Here is a 23,178-nt window from a genome sequence, read left to right on the forward strand (position 1 = left end):
TTTCCTTTCCTGCTGAATCAAGGATTGTTAGTCACATAGAAATAGAATGAATAGATTTTATGACTATTTTCTACGGGTTGTTATTCAAGAAGAAAAATTCTGCTCTATGCTACATCGTCAACCTAAACGTTATCATCAAACAGACACTGTGACGAGGTTTTCAGACATGCTATAAACTTTAATAGACATATAGATATTTCTGAAAAGAAACAAAGATAGCCCTAGGTTTTATTTACAATACATGATCAAAATCTAAATCGTCACATACAGCGGCAAAAACAATTGTAGAGAACTTAAATAACTTTGTTTGCGTAACTACTTAAATAATGAAAACGGTTACTCTATTTATTCACACCACGCCGTCTCAGCAGCTAAAATGCAAGTTTCACATTAAGTGCTAAAATTATAATATCGACTTTACAGCATGAGTTCCATTTGACGCATTATAGACCAGAGAGAACACTGGCGAGACAGAGGTTCAACAACTGCTGTCATTGAAGTTACAGAGGAGAAAACAAAACAGAGAGAGAGAGAGAGAGAGTGAGAGGAATTGGAAAACCCTGAACACTTCTAACCATGCTTAGAACGGGAACTCAAAACAAAATATGATCATAGAAATAAAGACATTCCAATTGTGTGGGGGGCAGGCACTTAAAAAAGACAACATTGGCACAAGATGTAAGAGGTTGCTTTGCTCTTTGCTCAACTACTGTCAGGAGACTCAAGATTAATATGGTATCAAGGAATTTGCAATGGCACTATATCAAATGAACCAATCCTGATCAACGTGTACATTAGTGGCGTTATGCGATGTGTTTTATACAGTCTTCAGAAGAACGACAACACATCGATGGGCTCCAACATAAGTAGAGTCTTTTTTTAATTGTCGTTTGGCTTGCCGAAGACGGTTTAGATCCCTGGCTTTGAGATGAGCAAAGTCTTCTTCATGCTGTTCATTTGTTAAGGGATCACAGTTCACCACAAAGTGGATCAAAGAAGTCTGGGTTCATACTTGACACATTTTATCATTCCATCTGTCTTATCTGAACGTCTCACAGTATGTAGAGTAGAGCGTCTGGTGTGAAACCATCTTTCATCTGATCTACCTGGAGGAACTCATCCGACTGTGAACAAGCTCCAATAAGTTGGTGGCCTAGCGAAACTTGGATCATTTCTAAAACAAAGACCAAACACCGACCGTTATGCTGCAGTTGAACGCCACAGACAGAGGCGTACTACGGGAAGGAAACACAGAGCGAGCCTTGTGTTGTGTCTCAGTGATCGGTTCCAAACTCTTCCATTCAGGTGTAGACATGCATGGCCTTTAACACACGGTGCTGATCTGTACTGCACGTGTCGCTGTGTGTCTTTATACAGTGGAAAAACACTGCATACATTTTGTGTTAGCAAAAAAAAAGACATGAAAAAAGAAAACACGATTTTTTAAAGCTTAATGCAAAACCACTTTCTACAAACATCGTCCTCTCCCATACATTATCACAGTTAAAAAAATAAACCCTCCTCTATCAAAACAATAGTAATGCTATATTATTTAGCAAGGCTAAGTAGTACTTAGTTCAGCTCTTATTGTATGAAATATACATCAGCTTCTGTCCCTTTATAACTACCAATGAAGTTGTGTAGCGAGTGTGTGTGTGTGTGTTCAGTGTGAGAGATTAAGAGTGAGATTTGACCTGCTGCGTGCCACTGTGTTAATGTGCGACAATGTCACTGCTGTATGACACCGTACTAGTCTCAACCTAATCGTCTGCCCTTGATTGTGAAACACAAAAACCATTACATTACAGTGCGTGGAGTTGATGACTCCATTTCAAATGTATGGAACTGCCGTTGACATTGGGAGTGCAAAGCTATGAGCTCTATCCTAACAATGTCATAGACTCTGTCCCTAATGGCACCCTTGTTCCGTATGTAGCTCACTATTTTTGACGTGGGCCCATAGGGCTCTGGCCAAAAGTAGTGCACTATACGGGGTGCCATTAGGGCCACAGTCATATAAACTCTATAGATCTATAGACCTGTTGAGTTCAAAGACACTCATTCTTCAGCTATGGATCCATTCTGTACATTGGCAGCATGTCAAGTGAGCGATGAGCAACAAATCTATACCGCTGTATCATGAAGTATCATAACGTAGCTTTTTCTATGAACATGTGCCCACAAAACATCACCCGGAGAAAACAGTGGGTCAAAATAACAATCATTATTATTATTACTGTGACATTGGTCTATTGGTCGTTCATATTAGCGCCTTTAAACAAGATAGTACAGGACTCTGTATGGGGCTCTATACACGGCACAGTAAGATTATCAGAAACTCTTCAGTCAGTGTCAGTATTATTGCATTGCTGATGCTGAAGAGATTGGCATGTTCATTTAAAGGCTGTATATAGGCTGTGTTTTGTTGGTGAAAGCAGACCCAAAGCTAATCCTCAGTATTGGCCTGTCCACTCTCCAGTCCTGGGGGATAAGTTAAGTCACCACGCCTCCGCCCGCCTCGCCGTGTTTCAGCTCAGCCGACTCCCCTTCGCTCTCTGTAAGGCTTCAGTCAAAATGGCCGCTGTTTATTTGTTGTTGTGTGGAGAGAACCGCGATGGGGTCTCCCTCTGTTCTCAGCAGGGGTGCAGTGCTAATATCAAGTCATCTGCATGGGGCTTCCAGAGAGAGAAGGAGAGGAACTTTCTCCTGGAGAAGAAGAGTATAAAAGAGCTTATGTAGCCACAGTGGAGGTCCAACCATTAGACCATCACGTTGCTGTGTCTGTCTGTGTGATGGTCTCTGGAGGGATGCTTGGCCTGGATGCCTGGTGTACGTAGCCTACCGGAGCTTATGGGCAGGAAGATGACCAGAGTCTGGGTGTTGACGGGGACAGGGTACGTCCAGACAGGGGGGTGTCTCTCAGGGGGGAATCACGGAGGAGGGAGGCTCTGCTTGGGCTTCTCCGGTGGTTGAGTAAGGGGGCCGAGGGGGGTGCGGTGGGAGTGGACCCCCTCCCCATGCCCCTATACCATGTAACTAGTGAGGTTCAGCAGGTACGAGGTCATGTCTATGATGTGGTCCAGGATGCCGTCCTTCTCCTGGTCGCTAGGCATGCCCTGCTCGCCCTTCTCACACTGGGCGCCTGAGTAGCCACTCTTACACAGGCAGTTGTGGGGCTCAACACACACGCCTCCGTTACGACAGGCCGGCTCGCATTTAGCTGTGAGAGAGAGAGAGGATATCTTGACAAGCGATTACAAAACATCCATAAACACTTTGTGGGTCCACTATGGATCCAAAGTAGTCTATTTGATAAATATCAACATTACTCAAGATATACAGTAGAATTCTTCACATGATTGTGTAACTCTTGTTATACAGTAGGTCTCAGCTACTCTGCAGAGGGTTATTATGTAATGTTATACTAATATTCTAGGTTATGGTTGAACACTTCAAACAGCACTTTCCTCTGACTCACCCACTCTGCAGAAGGGTCCCTCCCAGCCGGTGCTGCAGCAACACTTCCCGGTGGGGGTGCAGTGTCCGTTCTTACACTGCCGTGAGCAGGCCGTTCCCAGCAGCTCCGGGGCCTCCACCTGTCTCTGACACTCCTTAGGGACCGCGGGCCTGCAGGGGCCACACAGGGAGGGCAACGGTCACACACTCTAAAGGCTCATGCACACTGTTCTGAAGCATTACATACGGATATGTGGCCTTTCTTTCACACACCATATTCTCTCACTCACACACACACACACACACACACACACACACACACACACACACACACACACACACACACACACACACACACACACACACACACACACACACACACACACACACACACACACACACACACACACAATAGAGGCAGCAGCAGTGGTGCCATAGCAGCAGAACACTTAACCATACACAACAGGGAAGAGGAAACGGCTCCACCAGAATCTGCCTTTACATAACATTGATGTGATGGAAAGGAGTCATGGGGAGAATGAATGTTTGAGTACGGAGAGACTGTGTGTGACAGGGTTCTTTCTGGAATATTCTGTTTCTGGAATGTTGATAATGAGTTTGAGTATAATAATTCATTTGGAGCATCAGAGGTTGGGAGGCTGGAGGAATGGTGGACTGACTGAATGGCTGGACCAGGGTTTTGTTTCCACTGAGGATGTGTGTGTGTGTGTGTGTGTGTGTGTGTGTGTGTGTGTGTGTGTGTGTGTGTGTGTGTGTGTGTGTGTGTGTGTGTCTAGGCCACCGGGAACAGGCCACCGGGAACAGCCATTCGCTGCTGCAATTCAGCATGACAGGAGACTCAAACACCCCACACACACACAGATGTAGCACACACCCGCAAACATATCCAACCACACTGCCAACAGGCAGCATACTAAACAGACATATTGTGATCATCTCATAACAAGACAAACATTGAACACACGCACTGGCCCAAAGGAGGCTTAGAGTATGATCATTTCATATCACGCTACAGCCCGGGCTCAAAAACCTGGAAATAATATAGGAGTGTTCTACGTGATGGAATTCAAATGTGAAGTGCCTGTTAGCTTGTGTGCGTTTCTCTGTGTGTTCATCGACTAATGAAGCAAGACAAGCCTCAGCCAGGCAGTGTATTGACATATCCATCAGACACACACACACACACACACACACACACACACACACACACACACAAACACACACACACACACACACACACACACACACACACACACACACACACACACACACACACACACACACACACACACACACACACACAATGGTAGTGGTATGGAAAACAGAGAGCCTGGTGGGAGTGCTGTGGAGTGGCCAGTGCATGTGTGTAGAGTCTGTTATGATGATAATGATGCTGGACTCTCTGCCTGCTGGACTCTCTGCCTGCTGGACTCTCTGCCTGCTGGACTCTCTGCCTGCTGGACTCTCTGCCTGCTGGACTCTCTGGGCGCTGTAGAGACCTAATGCTGTAGATAAATAATGCTGAGAGAGAATGCTGTAGAGATAATGCTGTAGAAACATCTAATGCTATAGCGAGATAATCCTAGACAGAATATAATGCTGTTGCGAGATAATGCTGTCGTGAGATAATGCTGGGGAGAGCTCTAATGCTGTAGAGATAATGCTGTAGAGACATCTAATGCTACAGCGAGATAATCCTAGACAGAATATAATGCTGTCGCGAGATAATGCTGTCGTGAGATAATGCTGGGGATAGCTCTAATGCAGTAGAGATAATGCTGTAGTGAGATAATGCTGTAGAGAGATAATGCTGTAGAGAGATAATGCTGGGGAGAGCTCTAATGCTGTAGAGAGAATGCTGGGGAGAGCTCTAATGCTGTAGAGAGAATGTGGGGGAGAGCTCTAATGCTGTAGAGAGATAATGCTGGGGAGAGCTCTAATTCTGTAGAGAGATAATGCTATAGAGAAATAATGCTATAGAAATCTAATGACCAATGGACAGACAGGAGCCACAACTGAATGTGATATTGGGGTCTGGTTGTGAATGAACTGACTTACTGACTGTGGTTGGTTAGGGCTCAAAGGAGGTGCTCCTGGCCTGTGTTGTGTGAGTGAGTGAGTGAGTGAGTGAGTGAGTGAGTGAGTGAGTGAGTGAGTGAGTTAGGGGGTCCTGGTCAGGGTTCTGGGGGTATGTGAGTGGGGCGTCGGACACCGTGGCTGGGAGAGTGTTGTTCTGACAGCCACATTGACTGATGGCAGTCCCGGGGCAGTACCAGAGCCTAGAGGGGGTCTCTAGGGGGGTGGAGGGGTGGGGGGCGATTCCCATGCTCCGCTCCCCTCAGCACCCACCCAACCCTGTGCCTTTTCTCATCCACACTCTCGGCCTTTGTTGTGACAGGCTGCACGTAGTTAAAACTGAGAGAAGGAGGGACAGAAAGAGAGAGGGTGGGAGAGTGATGGAGTTGGGAGAAAGAGACCAGGGTGAGAGAGAGAGAAAAGGGGGACAGCTAGTCCCTGGAGGATTGGGGTACAACACTGTTAATAGTGTCAGGCGGGCAGGGGTCAGCCACGGCTATTGCCCCTCATCAGTTTGTATTAGTGCCATGGGTGGCCATGGTCCCGGGTGAAAACAACACCTGCCGGAGCGCCACTTGACAAAGGCAGCTGGGTCAACAGGCACTGTGGGAATGTATAAACTCGGCAAGGACACTTGCATAAAACACAGACTGATGAAGACTGATAAATTAAAGGAGGGCCGCTTATTAGTTTGAGTGTCCACGGGGCTGGTCCCAATGATTTATATATACACTAGATGACTGATAGGGGGCGCTGTTTTGAAGCCCCCTGAGCCTCCATCGTGGCACTCCCTCACGTTGTATTTTTTGGGGGAAGCTTTAGAAATGCATTTATTAATGTCTACATTCGTTTTTGCCACATTCATTATATTACAGACACCTTAATGCATAATCTTAAATTATATTATGTGAGCTAAACATAAAAATGTAAAATTAAAAAATATATAAAAACCTTTTCCTTAAAGTATATATATTTTTTCATTACTAATGTTATTGTCCCCGCTACAACAAAAAAATACTTCAATACATGTAATTTTGACCTTAAAACATTTAATTGAAATACTGTAGAATTCCATTAATTCCTATGGAGGACTGCTCCTACTGGGGGGAGTGCCGATATGGCCGACCGGTGGCTTCAAAAACCTCTCAATGGCCAATACATATCATCAGCCATCTAGGGTTTGTATACATTATTGGCTGGTTTCCAACTCTCTTAGAAAAAAGGGTTCCAAAGGGGTTCTTCGGCTGAACCCATAGGATAACTCTTTTTGTTTACATGTAGAACCTTTTAAGGTTCCATTTAGAATCCTCTGTGTTCTACCTGGAACCATACAGCGTTCTTCAAACGGTTCTCAAATGTGGACTGCCGAAGAACCCTTTTAGATTCTAGATAGCTTCTTTTTTTCAAAGTGTAGTCCTAGTGGCAGAATGGAGGAGGGAGGCGAGGTGGTGGTGGGGGGGGGGGGTGTATGGAGCTCTGCTTGGCTCAGCTGCCTCCCTTCCCACCTCCCCCTTTGTTCCAGAACAGGAGACATCAGCCAGGGACCATATGCTGAGCCTGATCCCTGATCAGCTCCCTCTTATTCACAACACAGCCCTCTTTATAATATCTCACCGCCTCAAAAGTCACCCCAGATCAAATCATACAGCTGATTGATATAGGGGATGCTATTAGTGAGGGATACTCTAGCGACTATCAGATTTATTTCACTTAAAGCTTTGATAGTGATGGGTGGCTGGTAGCCTGGGAGTTGGTGGGGAGGGTTTTGGGAAGGAATGCATTGGGGCTATGTGCTGGGGCTTGCTTGATTGGCATGAGGTGTATGTGAGAAAAAAGCCCTGGAGTGGTGTACATTGTGCCTCCCAACAATGGCTAAATCAAACGGCCCAGTGTGAGTCCTTTGGCTGTTTTGTCATCCGGCTCCATTGTTTGGGGGCTTCTTTGTGGTTTCATCCCTTGTTTTAATTGTGTCAGAAATGTACTGTGTATTGTAGGAGCCAGGGCCATTCAGTAGAGCTGTGGAGCAGCTTTGTCAAGGGCAGGACCACAGTAGTGCAGCAGCAAGATTTAGGAGGGACATCTGAATAAAAGAGCTGGCTTTTTTAGCCAGAATATATGGAGCTGGGAGCTATCGTACCACACACACTGAACACACACACACACACCTCCCTGCTCCTTCTCCCCAGTACTTCCTGTAATTTGTGACTTCCATAGTGACTTCATAAAGGAGGTCCCAGAGCCCTATTCTATGTCCACTGGGTCTTCTCAACCTCTTTACTCAACACAATTCAATCAGAGGACTGCACCTGACTCGACTAAACCCAAAATTGTGTGAAAAGTATATTATGACACAGAAGAACCATTTCCTCCCTCTTTGGATAAAAGCCTGTTTAGGTGGAAAGACAACTGCTGTTATTACCGTTATCAGCAGGAGTTCTTACTGTTTCAACTGTCTCTCTACGAAAATGATTTCTCCCCCCATTCAGGTTCCAGATGGAATCGTGAGGACTGGATAGAATTGGGTTTTGAATAAAACGTGGTTCTGTCCCTTCCATTCTTATACGCGATAAACAACCTGGCAGTTACATACTGTACAGCTTTACAATGTGGCCAGTGACATCCCCCACATAACCAACCCACCCAAAACCTGGAGGCGGTGTGTGTTTGTGTCTCTCCTCTCTCAAGGAATAAATCCTCCTCCTCCTCTGCTTCTAAATGGATGTTAGCACCAGAAATAAATAAAAGTCTCTCTCTCTCTCTCCCATGGGGACCTCTGACTGCGTGTGGCAGGGCAATTGAGATAAGACATATTCAATGAAGCATTGCATGTCTCAATCAGACATTATACTGATCTAATTATAGAAAGAGGGGAAAAGGAAAACATTAAAAACAGAGCTGAAACCCGTTGAAGCCTGGGGGAAGACGGCATATCGTGTGTGTGTGTGTGTGAGTGTGATGCATATGGACTAGGTTTGAATCCTGGGCAAGGCCGCAAGGTATTTTTAAACAGCTCTGTCTCCTTCCACAGTAGAGCCAGTAAACAATGCCACATGATCCTACTCTGCCTTGCCTCTGTGTTGTATATTTAGAAATGAAATCTCACTCAGTACAGAATTTCCACGACAGTGTCCACATGGGACAGAGACAACGTATAATGATGTTACTGAGACGCATGGTGGCCTATTTATTATTGGACGGTACCCGACTGACAAACAAATACCTACAAATGAAGTCAGCGCGCTGCCGGGACCTGTGTTTACCCCAAAACATTGCAGAGGGGTTTAGGTGATTCTCCTCTTTCACTCCCCTCCCCAGCCTCCTACCTCCTAAAGCCCCCATCCTCTTCCCCAAACATACATGTAATGAAAACACCATGTGGGTGGATGTTGTGGGACCCCCGGACCACCACAGGCTCGCCTCTCAGAAATACAAGTCTTCTGTGAAGGAGGAGGGTGAGGGGGCGCCAGGTACCCCAGAAGGGGTAGAGGAGGACGGGTGGCCCACCAGACGTGATAACGCAGCAAGGTCAGAAACGTTAGCTGCCCCCTTCCCTCCCCCTCTCCATCCTCCCTGTAATGAGATACTAATAGCGAAGTGAGTGTGTGTGTGTGTGTGTGTGTGTGTGTGTGTGTGTGTGTGTGTGTGTGTGTGTGTGTGTGTGTGTGTAGAAGCTGGACTCCCAGCACCACACAGGCCACTATACAGACTAAACAAGCCCAAAATATGGGTGGAAAGAATTGTTGTTTGGGAAAAATGTGTCCATGCCAAAAAACATAACTAAAACGTTGAGCGGGGCAGCAAGGGGCCCGGAGAAACATCTGTGGCGTAATTAATTGTGACTTGGTTGGTATTGTCATCACCTTAGCAATAATTAGCCAGGGATCTGTTTCTATTGTCCCACACACACACACACACACACACACACACACACGCAGGCACACGCAAGCACACGCAAGCACACACACAAGCACACACACAAGCACACACACGCAAGCACACACACAAGCACACACACACACACACACACGCAAGCACACACACACACGCAAGCACACACACACACACAAGCACGCGCAAGCACACGCAAGCACACGCAAGCACACACACGCAAGCACACACACGCAAGGACACACACAAGCACACACACACACACACACACACACACACACACACACACACACACACACACACACACACACACACACACACACACACACACACACACACACACACACACACACACACACACACACACACACACACACACACACACACACACACTCCAATAAAGTGAAATGGACTTAAGGAAACATTATTCTATCGTCTTCCTAGACTTAACTCCCACTGTAAGCCCAGTGAAATGTTTTTAGATGCTCCACATGCCTCCCTGCCAACTTCACTAAAGCTGAAGAACCTACACGAGGATCTCTAGCTCTCCATTCCAGCTGAAAAGGGGGACTGGATGATTTCTGGGTGGCTGAGGGTGGAAAGACACAGCTTGAAGAGCGATTGGTTTGAATTAGAAAGTGAGAGGATCTGGTTGTGTTCAATGCCATTTCTCATAATTCAGACTATATATCAGTGACATTCAAGGCCTACACATGTCTCAGATGTTGGCTACGGTGGAGGGGGACTTCATACACCCCATATACGTGTGTATGGTGTGCTGAGAGAAATGTTTTTCACATGTACTAGGGTTGACGCAAACATCATTTGTTAAAGATTCATGATTATCGAAAATATTGAATAGAGTAAAACACATGGTAAAATATTTAGCACGCATACAACAATGATTAACAGGCAACCATCTCCTCTAGTAATATTTATCACCAGAAACTCCAACACATGTAACAAATCTCTCCCTACGACTATGAGGAAAACATTACCACTCGTCGACAGGTGCCCTCCGTTCTCTCCAGGAGTGTATAAGCAGCCCTGTCAAACGCTACGAAAATACCCAGCGAGCCACGTGTGCTCGCTTTCTCTCTCTCTCCTCGCTCTCTCTCCCCTCTCCTCACTATCCTCTCTCTCTTTCTTCTCTCCTATCTTCCCTCTCTCTCTCTAACAGGGCCCGCTGGTAGTGCTGGTGTTAGAAACGGTATGCTTACTCTCCAATTACCCCGCTGAGATTTGTGTTGGCCCGGGGAACCGGCCGTTGTGTGATGATTTGTTTAAGGGGATAAGAGCCCTGGTGTGTGCGTGCGTTTGATGATTTGTTAAGAGCTCTGGTGTGTGCGTGCGTGTGTGTGATGATTTGATAAGAGCCCTGGTGTGTGTGTGCGTGCGTGTGATGATTTGTTAAGAGCCCTGGTGTGTGCGTGCGTGTGATGATTTGTTAAGAGCCCTGGTGTGTGCGTGCGTGTGTGTGATGATTTGATAAGAGCCCTGGTGTGTGCGTGCGTGTGATGATTTGTTAAGAGCCCTGGTGTGTGTGTGCGTGCGTGTGATGATTTGTTAAGAGCCCTGGTGTGTGCGTGCGTGTGATGATTTGTTAAGAGCCCTGGTGTGTGCGTGCGTGTGTGTGATGATTTGATAAGAGCCCTGGTGTGTGCGTGCGTGTGTGTGATGATTTGATAAGAGCCCTGGTGTGTGCGTGCGTGCGTGTGATGTATTGGAGAGGTGTAGAAAACAAGGGATGGAGGGAGGTATGACATTCCTCTCCCTATGAAGTTGGGATCCTACACTGCCACTATATCTGCTATGTGTAGGTATATGGGCAGGCCACAGACACACATGCACACACACACAAAGAAAGTTGTGTTCTTTACCTTTTAGGGTCCACTAGCTTGTAGAGCTTCCCACTGTGTGACTGTGCCATGCTTTTACTGGTGGCCAGGATGTACACTTCACCTGGGGGTGAGGAGAAGAGGGGTTACATGGGAAATGTAGTCCAGGCATCAGCCCTATCTAGAGAGAGCAAATAAGAGAAGATAAAGTGAGAGAGGGAGAGAGGGAGAGAAGAGAGAGAGGGAGAGAAGAGAGAGAGCGAGAGAGAGAGAGAGCGAGAGAGAGAGAGAGAGCGGAAAAAAAAAAAAAAAAAGGGCAACCAGTTAAGAAGCCCTGTTGCCACAAGAAAAGGGCAACCTGTGAAGACCAGCATTGTAAATACAACCCATATATTTATGTTTATTTATTTTCCCTTTTGTACTTTATCTATTTGCACATAATTTGATATTTGTAATGTCTTTATTATTTTGGAACTTTTGTGAGTGTAATATTTACTGTTAATTTGTATTGTTTATTTCACTTTTGTTTATTATCTAGTTCACTTGCTTTGGCAATGTTAACATACAGTTGAAGTCGGAAGTTTACATACACCTTAGCCAAATACATTTAAATCAGTTTTTATAATTCCTGACATTTAATCCTAGTCAAAATTCCCTGTCTTAGGTCAGTTAGGATCACCACTTTATTTTAAGAATGTGAAATGTCAGAATAATAGTAGAGATAACTATATATTTCAGCTTTTATTTCTTTCATCACATTCCCAGTGGATCAGAAGTTTACATACACTCAATTAGTATTTGGTAGCATTGCCTTTAAATTGTTTGACTTGGGTCAAACGTTTCGGGTAGCCTTCCACAAGCTTCCCACAATAGGTGGGGTGAATTTTGGCCCATTCCTCCTGACAAAGCTGATTTAACTTAGTCAGGTTTGTAGGCCTCCTTGGTCGCACACGCTTTTTCAGGTCTGTCCACAATTTTTCTATAGGATTGAGGTCAGGGCTTTGTTGTCCTTAAGCCATTTTGCCACAACTTTGGAAGTATGCTTGGGGTCATTGTCCATTTGGAAGACCCATTTGCAACCAAGCTTTAACTTCATGACTGATGTCTTGAGATGTTGCTTCAATATATCCACATCATTTTCCTCCATCATGATGCCATCTATTTTGTGAAGTGCACCAGTACCTCCTGCAGCAAAGCACCCCCACAACATGATGCTGCCACCCCCGTGCTTCACAGTTTGGATGGTGTTCTTCGGCTTGCAAGCCTCCCCCTTTTTCCCCCAAACATAACGATGGTCATTATGGCCAAACAGTTCTATTTTTGTTTCATCAGACCAGAGGATATTTATCCAAAAAGTATGATCTTTGTCCCCATGTGCAGTTGCAAACCGCAGTCTGGCTTTTTTATGTCGGTTTTGGAGCAGTGGCTTCTTCCTTGCTTAGCGGCCTTTCAGGTTATGTCGATATAGGACTTGTTGTACTGTGGATATAGATACTGCTGTACCTGTTTCCTCCAGCATCTTCACAAGGTCCTTTGGTGTTGTTCTGGGATTGATTTGCACTTTTTGCACCAAAGTACATTAATCTCTAGGAGACAGAACGTGTCTCCTTCCTGAGCGGTATGACGGCTGTGTAGTCCCATGGTGTTTATACTTGCGTACTATTGTTTGTACAGATGAACGTGGTACCTTCAGGCGTTTGGAAACTGCTCCCAAGGATGAACCAGACTTGTGGAGAACTACAATTTTTTTTCTGAGGTCTTGGCTGATTTCTTTTGATTTTCCCATGATGTCAAGCACAGAGGCACTGAGTTTGAAGGTAGGCCTTGAAATACATCCACAGGTACACCTCCAATTGACTCAAATAATGTCAATTAGACTATCAGAAGCTTCTAAAGCCATGACATAATTTTTTGAAATTTTCCAAGCTGTTTAAAGGCACAGTCAACTTAGTGTATGTAAACTTCTGACCCACTGGAATTGTGATACAGTGAATTATAAGTGAAATAATCTGTCTGTAAACAATTGTTGGAAAAATTACTTGTGTCATGCATAAAGTAGATGTCCTAACCGACTTGCCAAAACTAGTTTGTTAACAAGAAATTTGTGGAGTGGTTGAAAAACAAGTTTTAATGACTCCAATATAAGTGTATGCAAACTTTCAAATTCAACTGTATGTTTCCCATGCCAATAGACCCCTTAAAATGATATTGAAATTGAGAGAGAAACAGAGAGAAAATAAGGGAAGAGGCCCTGCTCAGGGTCCCTGCAGTGCTGCACTTGCCATGGGACTTGTGAGAGAGTGAGTATCACGGGACAACTGAATACTCCTGACTGGAACCAGGCGAGTCATTTAATGAGGAGCAAGCCCACAACACGGCTCCATAAGAGGACAAATTGTAAACATGTGTCAATGGGGCCCTGTTGTGGGAAGCCAGCCCAGCTCAGCACAGCCCTCCACCATTCCCCTACCCCCGTACCATTTACAAATCATGAACAAAAGCAAAAATCTTCAACTAACACCACGCCAAGATACTAGCAAGTCCCATGGTTAACCCTGTGTGCCCGTTGTATGCCAATATGGATAATTAGTTTTCTGCAAAACATGAGCTCACAGTGAGTTCGTTTGTCAAACGGGGATACAATGAATTGGGTTCAGTGGGTTTGTTGATGTAGCGAACCTAACCTCACCTAAGATGGTATGACTGGCAGGCTGGTAAACAATAACACAGATCAGAAACATTCATCACCAGGTGGCCAACTACATGCCATATCAGTAGGCTCTTTGAGGCCTGGTGCTATCGTATGGAAATGACCATATAATCCTTCAGGAAGCAGGGAGACTTTAATATCCTGCTGCTGGAACGTGCCATGGAGGAAAGGTGACACGGCGGGAAGGGATGGAGGTATTAGTTCCCCTCACACAGCGTGTGTGACCTCTGTTGGTTTTCTGGTCCAATATCATGAATATCACTCGAATAACGGCTTGAATTTCAGACTCCGCGGACATTTTTCCCCTCACTTCCTAATCTCGGAAAGTCAATTGGAGCAGTCTTGTTTCTCAACCCAACCGAGTGGAAACATGTTGAACATTGACATCGCACTCCAGGGATGTACTATGTAAATACATGTACCATTGTTCCATATACAATGCCCCAATGATTCTGAACTAGAGTTTTCCACAGTTTTGACATCTGTCATTGGGTGTAAACACGCATTTCAGGAAGGCTTGACACTCTGCAATCTATCTTCTGCATCCAGACCCTTTGTTGACAAAAGCTTTCACTCATAACATCAGCTCAGATGTAGAGAGACACCCAGAAACACACAGAAATTGACATATAATAATGTGGCTATACATGTAGGGGCCAGTCTTTAGACTAGAGAGAGTTGGGCTGGATCCCAAATGGCACCCTATTCCCTATTTAGTGCACTACTTTCAACACGGCCCATAGTGCTCTGGTCAAAAAGTACTGCACTATATTGGGAATAGGGTGCCATTTGGGAAACAGCCTTTGTGCTGGTTCTACTGACCTAGTTGGTCCTCTCCAAAGCCCAGGATATGTCCCACCAGAGCGGAGCCACAGGAGCTGCTGGTCCCCAGACACAGAGCTTTCTCCTGCCACTGGTCCCTCGCAGCCGCTGAGCCCTTCTGGAGGATCCGCAGGTTCCTGAAGCGCACACATACGCACACACACGAGCACACACAAAAGCACAGCGCAACATCAGTACACTGTTACAGTACACTGTTGCTAGCATTAAGCACAGGTCAGGGGTCAGCAAAAACGGCACATTGTTTCCTTCCAGGTCACAGCACAACAGTCTTGTGTTTCAGTGCCTTAGTGTGCATGAAGTCTTCTGGTTTCTAAATAAACATGATGCCAAAATCCTCCTCGCCCTTTCACAACAACGTGCCCCTCAAAAACTGAAATGAGACTAAGTAGCTGCGAGTCATTTTTCCAAACACATTGCCATGATGTCTCAATAGCGTACTTCCTTCAGCGTCTTTATTTCCTTTGTTTATTCAAGAGGCGAGGTTTGACTTCAGAAAGAGAGGAAGATTAATTATCAACCAATGAAACGTGTGAACAACACGAGGCCGTAGCCAAACGGATCAACCAACCGGGGCAGGAAATCACGTCTCCATTTACAGTGAATGAGCCTGAGCAGTAGTAGTGTCAGTAATGTGATAGTAATGTTTTCCCCCCAACGTGGATGGAACACTGGGTTTATGTTGGCACGGTGACCATGGACAGAATCAGGGGATGGACGTCAATTGGCATAGTGTTTACCTCAGAGTTACGTTCACCATAGCAAAGTTGGCTTACTGAACACAGCTGTTTGTGTTTGTTCAATTCAAAGTCAATGAACACTAGAACCGTTTGAGAATGTTCCAAATGAGAAAACAATGACGTTTGATTCAAACTAGCTACACATTTAATCTAGATCATTTGACGATAAATAAAAACCCTGTTATAATATTTACAACTTATAAGCTTACCCGTTCTTGTCTCCGAACACATAGCTCCCGTAGAGCCTTCTGGACTGACAGCCTCTGTAGATGAACCCTCCCACAGGTGCTGCTCCTCCACTGGTCGCCAGGTCAATGATGGACGCCTCGTTCTCTACAGAAACACACAGATACACAGGCCTCAGATCAGTATTATTAAGATGGACACCTCGTTCTCTACAGAAACACACAGATACACAGGCCTCAGATCAGTATCATTAAGATGGACGCCTCGTTCTCTACAGAAACACACAGATACACAGGCCTCAGATCAGTATCATTAAGATGGACGCCTCGTTCTCCACAGAAATACACAGGTACAGGCCTCAGATCAGTATCATTAAGATGGACACCTCGTTCTCTACATAAACACACAGGTACAGGCCTCAGATCAGTATCATTAAGATGGACGCCTCGTTCTCTACATAAACACACAGGTACAGGCCTCAGATCAGTATCATTAAGATGGACGCCTCGTTCTCTACATAAACACAAATATACAGGCCTCAGATCAGTGTAATTACAGAGGTTGTGCCCCAAATGCCACCATATTGTCTTTAAAGTGCACTATTCTTTTAACCAAGGCCCATAGAGCTCTGGTCAAAATTAGTGCCCTGTACATATAGTGCACTATACACAGTATATAGTGCCATATGACACTTGTAGATCTCTACAAGCTCCAAAAAACGAATTCAGAATGATTGTGGTATTTTAAGTCAATTTGTGTATCCCTCCCCCAAAAAATACTTTTTGGAACATATAGCATCTGTCAAAAGTTATTATTTTCAGCCTAAGATAGCTGTCATTTGACAGCTTGACCAAAATATGACTAGCTACATCTTAGATATTACACTCATATAATATGGGTGTTGCAGGGAGTTTACCTCTGTTCTAAAAAAGTTCCAAATGGGTTCTGTGGCTGTTCCTTTAGGAGAACCCTTTTCGATTCCAGGTAGAACCCCATCTTGGGGTTCTACAAAGGGTGCTTCTATGAGGACAGCCGAAAAATCATTTTTGGTTCTAGATAGCACCTTTTTTTCTAAGAGTGTACAATAGTATTCTCTGTGGTGGCAAACATGGCACCATGCCTTTACTCTGCACCTGGAGCTGCCATGGTCAGACCCTAGCCTAATGACTGTGACTCCCTGAGACCTGGAGCTGCCATGGTCAGACCCTAGCCTAATGACTGTGACTCCCTGAGACCTGGAGCTGCCATGGTCAGACCCTAGCCTAATGACTGTGACTCCCTGAGACCTGGAGCTGCCATGGTCAGACCCTAGCCTAATGACTGTGACTCCCTGAGACCTGGAGCTGCCATGGTCAGACCCTAGCCTAATGACTGTGACTCCCTGAGACCTGGAGCTGCCATGGTCAGACCCTAGCCTAATGACTGTGACTCCCTGAGACCTGGAGCTGCCATGGTCAGACCCTAGCCTAATGACTGTGACTCCCTGAGACCTGGAGCTGCCATGGTCAGACCCTAGCCTAATGACTGTGACTCCCTGAGACCTGGAGCTGCCATGATCAGACCCTAGCCTAATGACTGTGACTCCCTGAGACCTGGAGCTGCCATGGTCAGACCCTAGCCTAATGACTGTGACTCCCTGAGACCTGGAGCTGCCATGGTCAGACCCTAGGCTAATGACTGTGACTCCCTGAGACCTGGAGCTGCCATGGTCAGACCCTAGCCTAATGACTGTGACTCCCTGAGACCTGGAGCTGCCATGGTCAGACCCTAGCCTAATGACTGTGACTCCCTGAGACCTGGAGCTGCCATGGTCAGACCCTAGCCTAATGACTGTGACTCCCTGAGACCTGGAGCTGCCATGGTCAGACCCTAGCCTAATGACTGTGACTCCCTGAGACCTGGAGCTGCCATGGTCAGACCCTAGCCTAATGACTGTGACTCCCTGAGACCTGGAGCTGCCATGGTCAGACCCTAGCCTAATGACTGTGACTCCCTGAGACCTGGAGCTGCCATGGTCAGACCCTAGCCTAATGACTGTGACTTCCTGAGACCTGGAGCTGCCATGGTCAGACCCTAGCCTAATGACTGTGACTCCCTGAGACCTGGGTGTGATTTATGCTCACTCTAATGAGTCCTGTTTTCTCTGTTGGTGTAGGAAGAGAAAAGGAGGTCCATGTTTACTGCCATCTGTCACGAGTCCATTAGTACGTAGTGGAGGGTGGTTTCAATTACTGTGACTAAGGCCTTGCCTTGTTAAAAACAACTTTGCTAAACTGGATTAAAATGTAATGTCGATGTAGGGCTTTAACCGCCACAATACCTCTTCATTAACGTTGAAACTGAACGTATTAAGTGATGGTTGAACTAAATAGCGCAGGAGGTTGATGATGGAGTTTTAGTGTATTTTTGGGACAACATGAATGTAAATCGTTATGTAGTCATTATGGGAATAATGGACATTATGATGTGAGGAGTTCTCGCCCCTATTAGGGTGTAATCAGATAGGTAATGAACTCCACCTCCATCATGCCAATAGTATAATCGGGGCCGGGGTCTGGGGGATTTTGGCCCAATCAGTGATCGTCCTGGGTGAGAGGTGGCCAATGGAATGGGTGGGGGCTTTAAACTAGGCTGAGGGGCTGGGTGGGGGTTAGGGGGGGTTGTTTTGTGGGTGGCTGAAATAGCACTCATTGTGTGGTTATTAGAATCAAACAAACAGCTCTACATGATTCAACCAAACATAAGCACTAATTTCTTCATTGTGTTAGAAAGAGTGTTCTGGTGTCGATTATGCTCTTTTGACGTGCACCAAGGAGAATATGAACCCCAGGTCCTCATGGCTCTGTTTAGTGCGCTTTCAACTATACTAACACATCATCAAGATATTCATCGTGGCTGACAACTATAAATCCTAGTCATGGGCACAAACTCACATTCCCCTGGCAACGATATGCGAGGACGAATCGTTTGTGGATCACAAAAACTTCTGATACTTAAAAAAAAAAACTCAGATACACTGTGTACTGAACAAGTTGGAGGCTGACCAAATACCGCATTCTCACAATAGGAAAGAATCCAGTTGTATTCCAAAAAAACAGACATCGTTTTTCTCGTGCAGAACACACAGTAAAATGAAAGGTTATCCAAAAAGGTAATTTGTGAGGAATTCCATCAGATTCTTCCACACGTTCCCAAGGTGAGAGAGGACATGAAATGAGACTGTAAGGCAGACAGAGCTATTTTCATAACAAGCAACATTAATGTCCCATTGATGTATTCCAGACAGACTCCTAAAGGGCACTCTCAGGCTCCTAAAGGTCCCAAATGGCAGCTTGTCCGCTATAAAGTGCACTCCTTTTAACCAGGGCTCATGCACTCTGCTCAGAAGTAGTGCACTATATAGGGAATAGGGTGCCATTTGGGACATATCCTCAGTGTTGTTAGGGGAAACCATTAGAAGAAGGAACTCACCGTAGTCTTTCCCCTTAGTGATCGCCAGTATTCTCCCTGCTGACGCGTTCCTACCGCTGGCGTCCGTGCACAGGATCAAGAGACTCCCGTTGTTATCCGTATGATGCCGGTCCACGGCACACCTGGGGAAAGACGGGAATGAACGGATAAACATTGGAACGTCATGACACTGTCCATCTGCGATGATGCGTCACTCCCTGAGTATCAACGATCACCTTGGGGTGGTTGTGCCACATGATCAAACAGTGGCATGCGGGGTACTGTAAATCAATAGCTGCATATCTCACACACCCAGGTACAACTCAGTATGATTGATGAACACGTTCTAATGAAGCTCATAGCCTAGTCCAGTCAATCCATGATCAACCTTTTACCATGTGAAGACACAGAACAACCGAGGCAGTAACACACGGAGTGATCTGATCATGTCCACGGTTGAGAAGATACACACTAGAAAGGAATAGGTGCAACAGTCACTCACAGTTAACTGTCACTCACAATTAACTGTCACTCAGAATTAAAAACGACATACTATATACTAATATTAATATATGAGAAGATACACACCACATTGTGAAGTATTGGGGAGATTCTCTGGGTGGGCACAGATATCAGGTATGTGAAGTATTGGGGGGATTCTCTTGGTGGGTACAGGTATCCGGTATGTGAAGTATTGGTGGGATTCTCTTGGTGGGTACAGGTATCAGGTATGTGAAGTATTGGGGGGATTCTCTTGGTGGGTACAGGTATCCGGTATGTGAAGTATTGGTGGGATTCTCTGGGTGGGTACAGGTATCAGGTATGTGAAGTATTGGGGGGATTCTCTTGGTGGGTACAGGTATCAGGTATGTGAAGTATTGGGGGGATTCTCTTGGTGGGTACAGATATCAGGTATGTGAAGTATTGGTGGGATTCTCTGGGTGGGCACAGGTATCAGGTATGTGAAGTATTGGGGGGATTCTCTTGGTGGGTACAGGTATCAGGTATGTGAAGTATTGGTGGGATTCTCTTGGTGGGTACAGGTATCAGGTATGTGAAGTATTGGGGGGATTCTCTTGGTGGGTACAGGTATCCGGTATGTGAAGTATTGGTGGGATTCTCTGGGTGGGTACAGGTATCAGGTATGTGAAGTATTGGGGGGATTCTCTGGGTGGGTACAGGTATCAGGTATGTGAAGTATTGGGGGGATTCTCTGGGTGGGTACAGATATCAGGTATGTGAAGTATTGGTGGGATTCTCTGGGTGGGTACAGGTATCAGGTATGTGAAGTATTGGGGGGATTCTCTAGGTGGGTACAGGTATCAGGTATGTGAAGTATTGGGGGGATTCTCTGGGTGGGTACAGGTATCAGGTGTGAGAAGTATTGGGGAGATTCTCTGGGTGGGTACAGGTATCAGGTGTGAGAAGTATTGGGGGGATTCTCTTGGTGGGTACAGGTATCAGGTATGTGAAGTATTGGTGGGATTCTCTGGGTGGGTACAGGTATCAGGTATGTGAAGTATTGGGGGGATTCTCTGGGTGGGTACAGGTATCAGGTATGTGAAGTATTGGGGGGATTCTCTGGGTGGGTACAGGTATCAGGTGTGAGAAGTATTGGGGAGATTCTCTGGGTGGGTACAGATATCAGGTATGTGAAGTATTGGTGGGATTCTCTGGGTGGGTACAGGTATCAGGTATGTGAAGTATTGGGGGGATTCTCTGGGTGGGTACAGATATCAGGTATGTGAAGTATTGGGGAGATTCTCTGGGTGGGTACAGGTATCAGGTGTGAGAAGTATTGGGGAGATTCTCTGGGTGGGTACAGTTATCAGGTGTGAGAAGTATTGGGGAGATTCTCTAGGTGGGTACAGGTGTCAGGTGTGAGAAGTATTGGGGGGATTCTCTTGGTGGGTACAGATATCAGGTATGTGAAGTATTGGGGGGATTCTCTGGGTGGGTACAGGTATCAGGTATGTGAAGTATTGGGGCGATTCTCTAGGTGGGTACAGGTATCAGGTGTGAGAAGTATTGGGGGGATTCTCTGGGTGGGCACAGGTATCAGGTATGTGAAGTATTGGGGGGATTCTCTTGGTGGGTACAGGTATCAGGTATGTGAAGTATTGGGGGGATTCTCTAGGTGGGTACAGGTATCAGGTGTGAGAAGTATTGGGGAGATTCTCTGGGTGGGTACAGGTATCAGGTATGTGAAGTATTGGGGGGATTCTCTGGGTGGGTACAGGTATCAGGTATGTGAAGTATTGGTGGGATTCTCTTGGTGGGTACAGGTATCAGGTATGTGAAGTATTGGGGGGATTCTCTGGGTGGGTACAGGTATCAGGTATGTGAAGTATTGGGGGGATTCTCTTGGTGGGTACAGGTATCAGGTGTGAGAAGTATTGGGGCGATTCTCTTGGTGGGTACAGGTATCAGGTGTGAGAAGTATTGGGGAATTCTCTCGGTGGGTACAGGTATCAGGTGTGAGAAGTATTGGGGAATTCTCTAGGTGGGTACAGGTATCAGGTGTGAGAAGTATTGGGGGGATTCTCTGGGTGGGTACAGGTATCAGGTGTGTGAAGTATTGGTGGGATTCTCTTGGTGGGTACAGGTATCAGGTATGGCCATGGAACATTTCACTCACCTGCCTGGGTCATGCAGTCCGTGGGCAAATATTTCTGGTGGCTGGTTGGTGCTGTTGAAGTAGGGGTTGTTCCTGGGTATGGAGTAGGGAGCCGTGCAGCAGTCTGTGTCCACGTCCACCCTCAACACAGACCCTGTGAAATCACTGCAGACAGCACACACAAGAAAGGACAACTGGTTAGGTGGAGGTGGAAAAACTGTAGCTACTATCTTGGTTTACTGCTACCATATTGCTTCATCTTGCCAAATGTTAGAAGACTTACTGTCCTTTAAGTTTTTGGGAAATGGCCTACAGTGGTCTAAAAAATACCAGCAGAAAGATGTCCATAGAAAGATGTCCATAGAAAGATTCCCATAGAAAGATAACCATAGAAAGATAACCATAGAAAGATACCCATAGAAAGATAACCATAGAAAGATAACCATAGAAAGATAACCATAGAAAGATAACCATAGAAAGATACCCATAGAAAGATAACCATAGAAAGATGGCCATAGAAAGATTCCCATAGAAAGATAACCATAGAAAGATACCCATAGAAAGATAACCATAGAAAGATTCCCATAGAAAGATTCCCATAGAAAGATACCCATAGCAATATGGCCATAGAAAGATACCCATAGAAAGATACACATACTAAAGATTCTGACAGAATGATCCCCCACAGACTAATCCCCAAATAGCCTACACATTGCCCTTAACCTTTGACCCCCTGACCCCTGGGTCTCACCTGAGGCCGTCCATCTCCTCCATGTCGTCCAGGGTGATCATGCCATCTCCCAGGACGATGTGCAGCAGGCCGTCAGGGCCAAACAGCAGCTGTCCTCCCAGGTGCTTCCTATGCAGCTCTGCCACTTCTATCAGCATCCGCGTGGTCCTACTGTCCACCAAGTTCGGGTTTTTCCTGATCAACAAAATTAAATCGAAAAGTGTTCGATCAAATGCATTGTTTTTTATGTCTATGAGAGGAACCTAGAGGGTATTGTTTTATATCTCATGAGAGGAACCTAGAGTGTATCGTTTTATATCTCTATGAGAGGAACCTAGAGTGTATTGTTTTATATCTCATGAGAGGAACCTAGAGTGTATTGTTTCATATCTCTATGAGAGGAACCTAGAGTGTATTGTTTTATATCTCTATGAGGAACCTAGAGTGTATTGTTTTATATCTCTATGAGAGGAACCTAGAGTGTATTGTTTTATATCTCTATTAGAGGAACCTAGACTGTATTGTTTCATATCTCTATGAGAGGAACCTAGAGGGTATTGTTTTATATCTCTATGAGAGGAACCTAGAGTGTATTGTTTTATATCTCTATGAGAGGAACCTAGAGT

The 23,178-nt window shown here is 45.6% G+C and overlaps 1 protein-coding gene across 1 annotated transcript; it reads right to left on the reverse strand.

Annotated features, from left to right (window-relative positions):
- Positions 1–157: 157 nt before the first annotated feature.
- LOC129845339 (hedgehog-interacting protein-like) lies at positions 158–22,815 on the reverse strand (the record flags this gene model as incomplete). The annotated part of the gene is made up of 8 exons (XM_055913228.1): positions 158–3,220; positions 3,479–3,627; positions 11,322–11,403; positions 14,812–14,948; positions 15,779–15,902; positions 19,227–19,348; positions 21,844–21,987; positions 22,574–22,815. Coding segments are annotated over 8 exons (1,197 nt in total), but the record flags the coding sequence as incomplete, so codon positions are not given.
- Between the last annotated feature and the right edge of the window lie 363 nt (positions 22,816–23,178).

Source organism: Salvelinus fontinalis, unplaced genomic scaffold, assembly GCF_029448725.1.
Source record: "Salvelinus fontinalis isolate EN_2023a unplaced genomic scaffold, ASM2944872v1 scaffold_0282, whole genome shotgun sequence".
NCBI lineage: Eukaryota > Metazoa > Chordata > Actinopteri > Salmoniformes > Salmonidae > Salvelinus > Salvelinus fontinalis.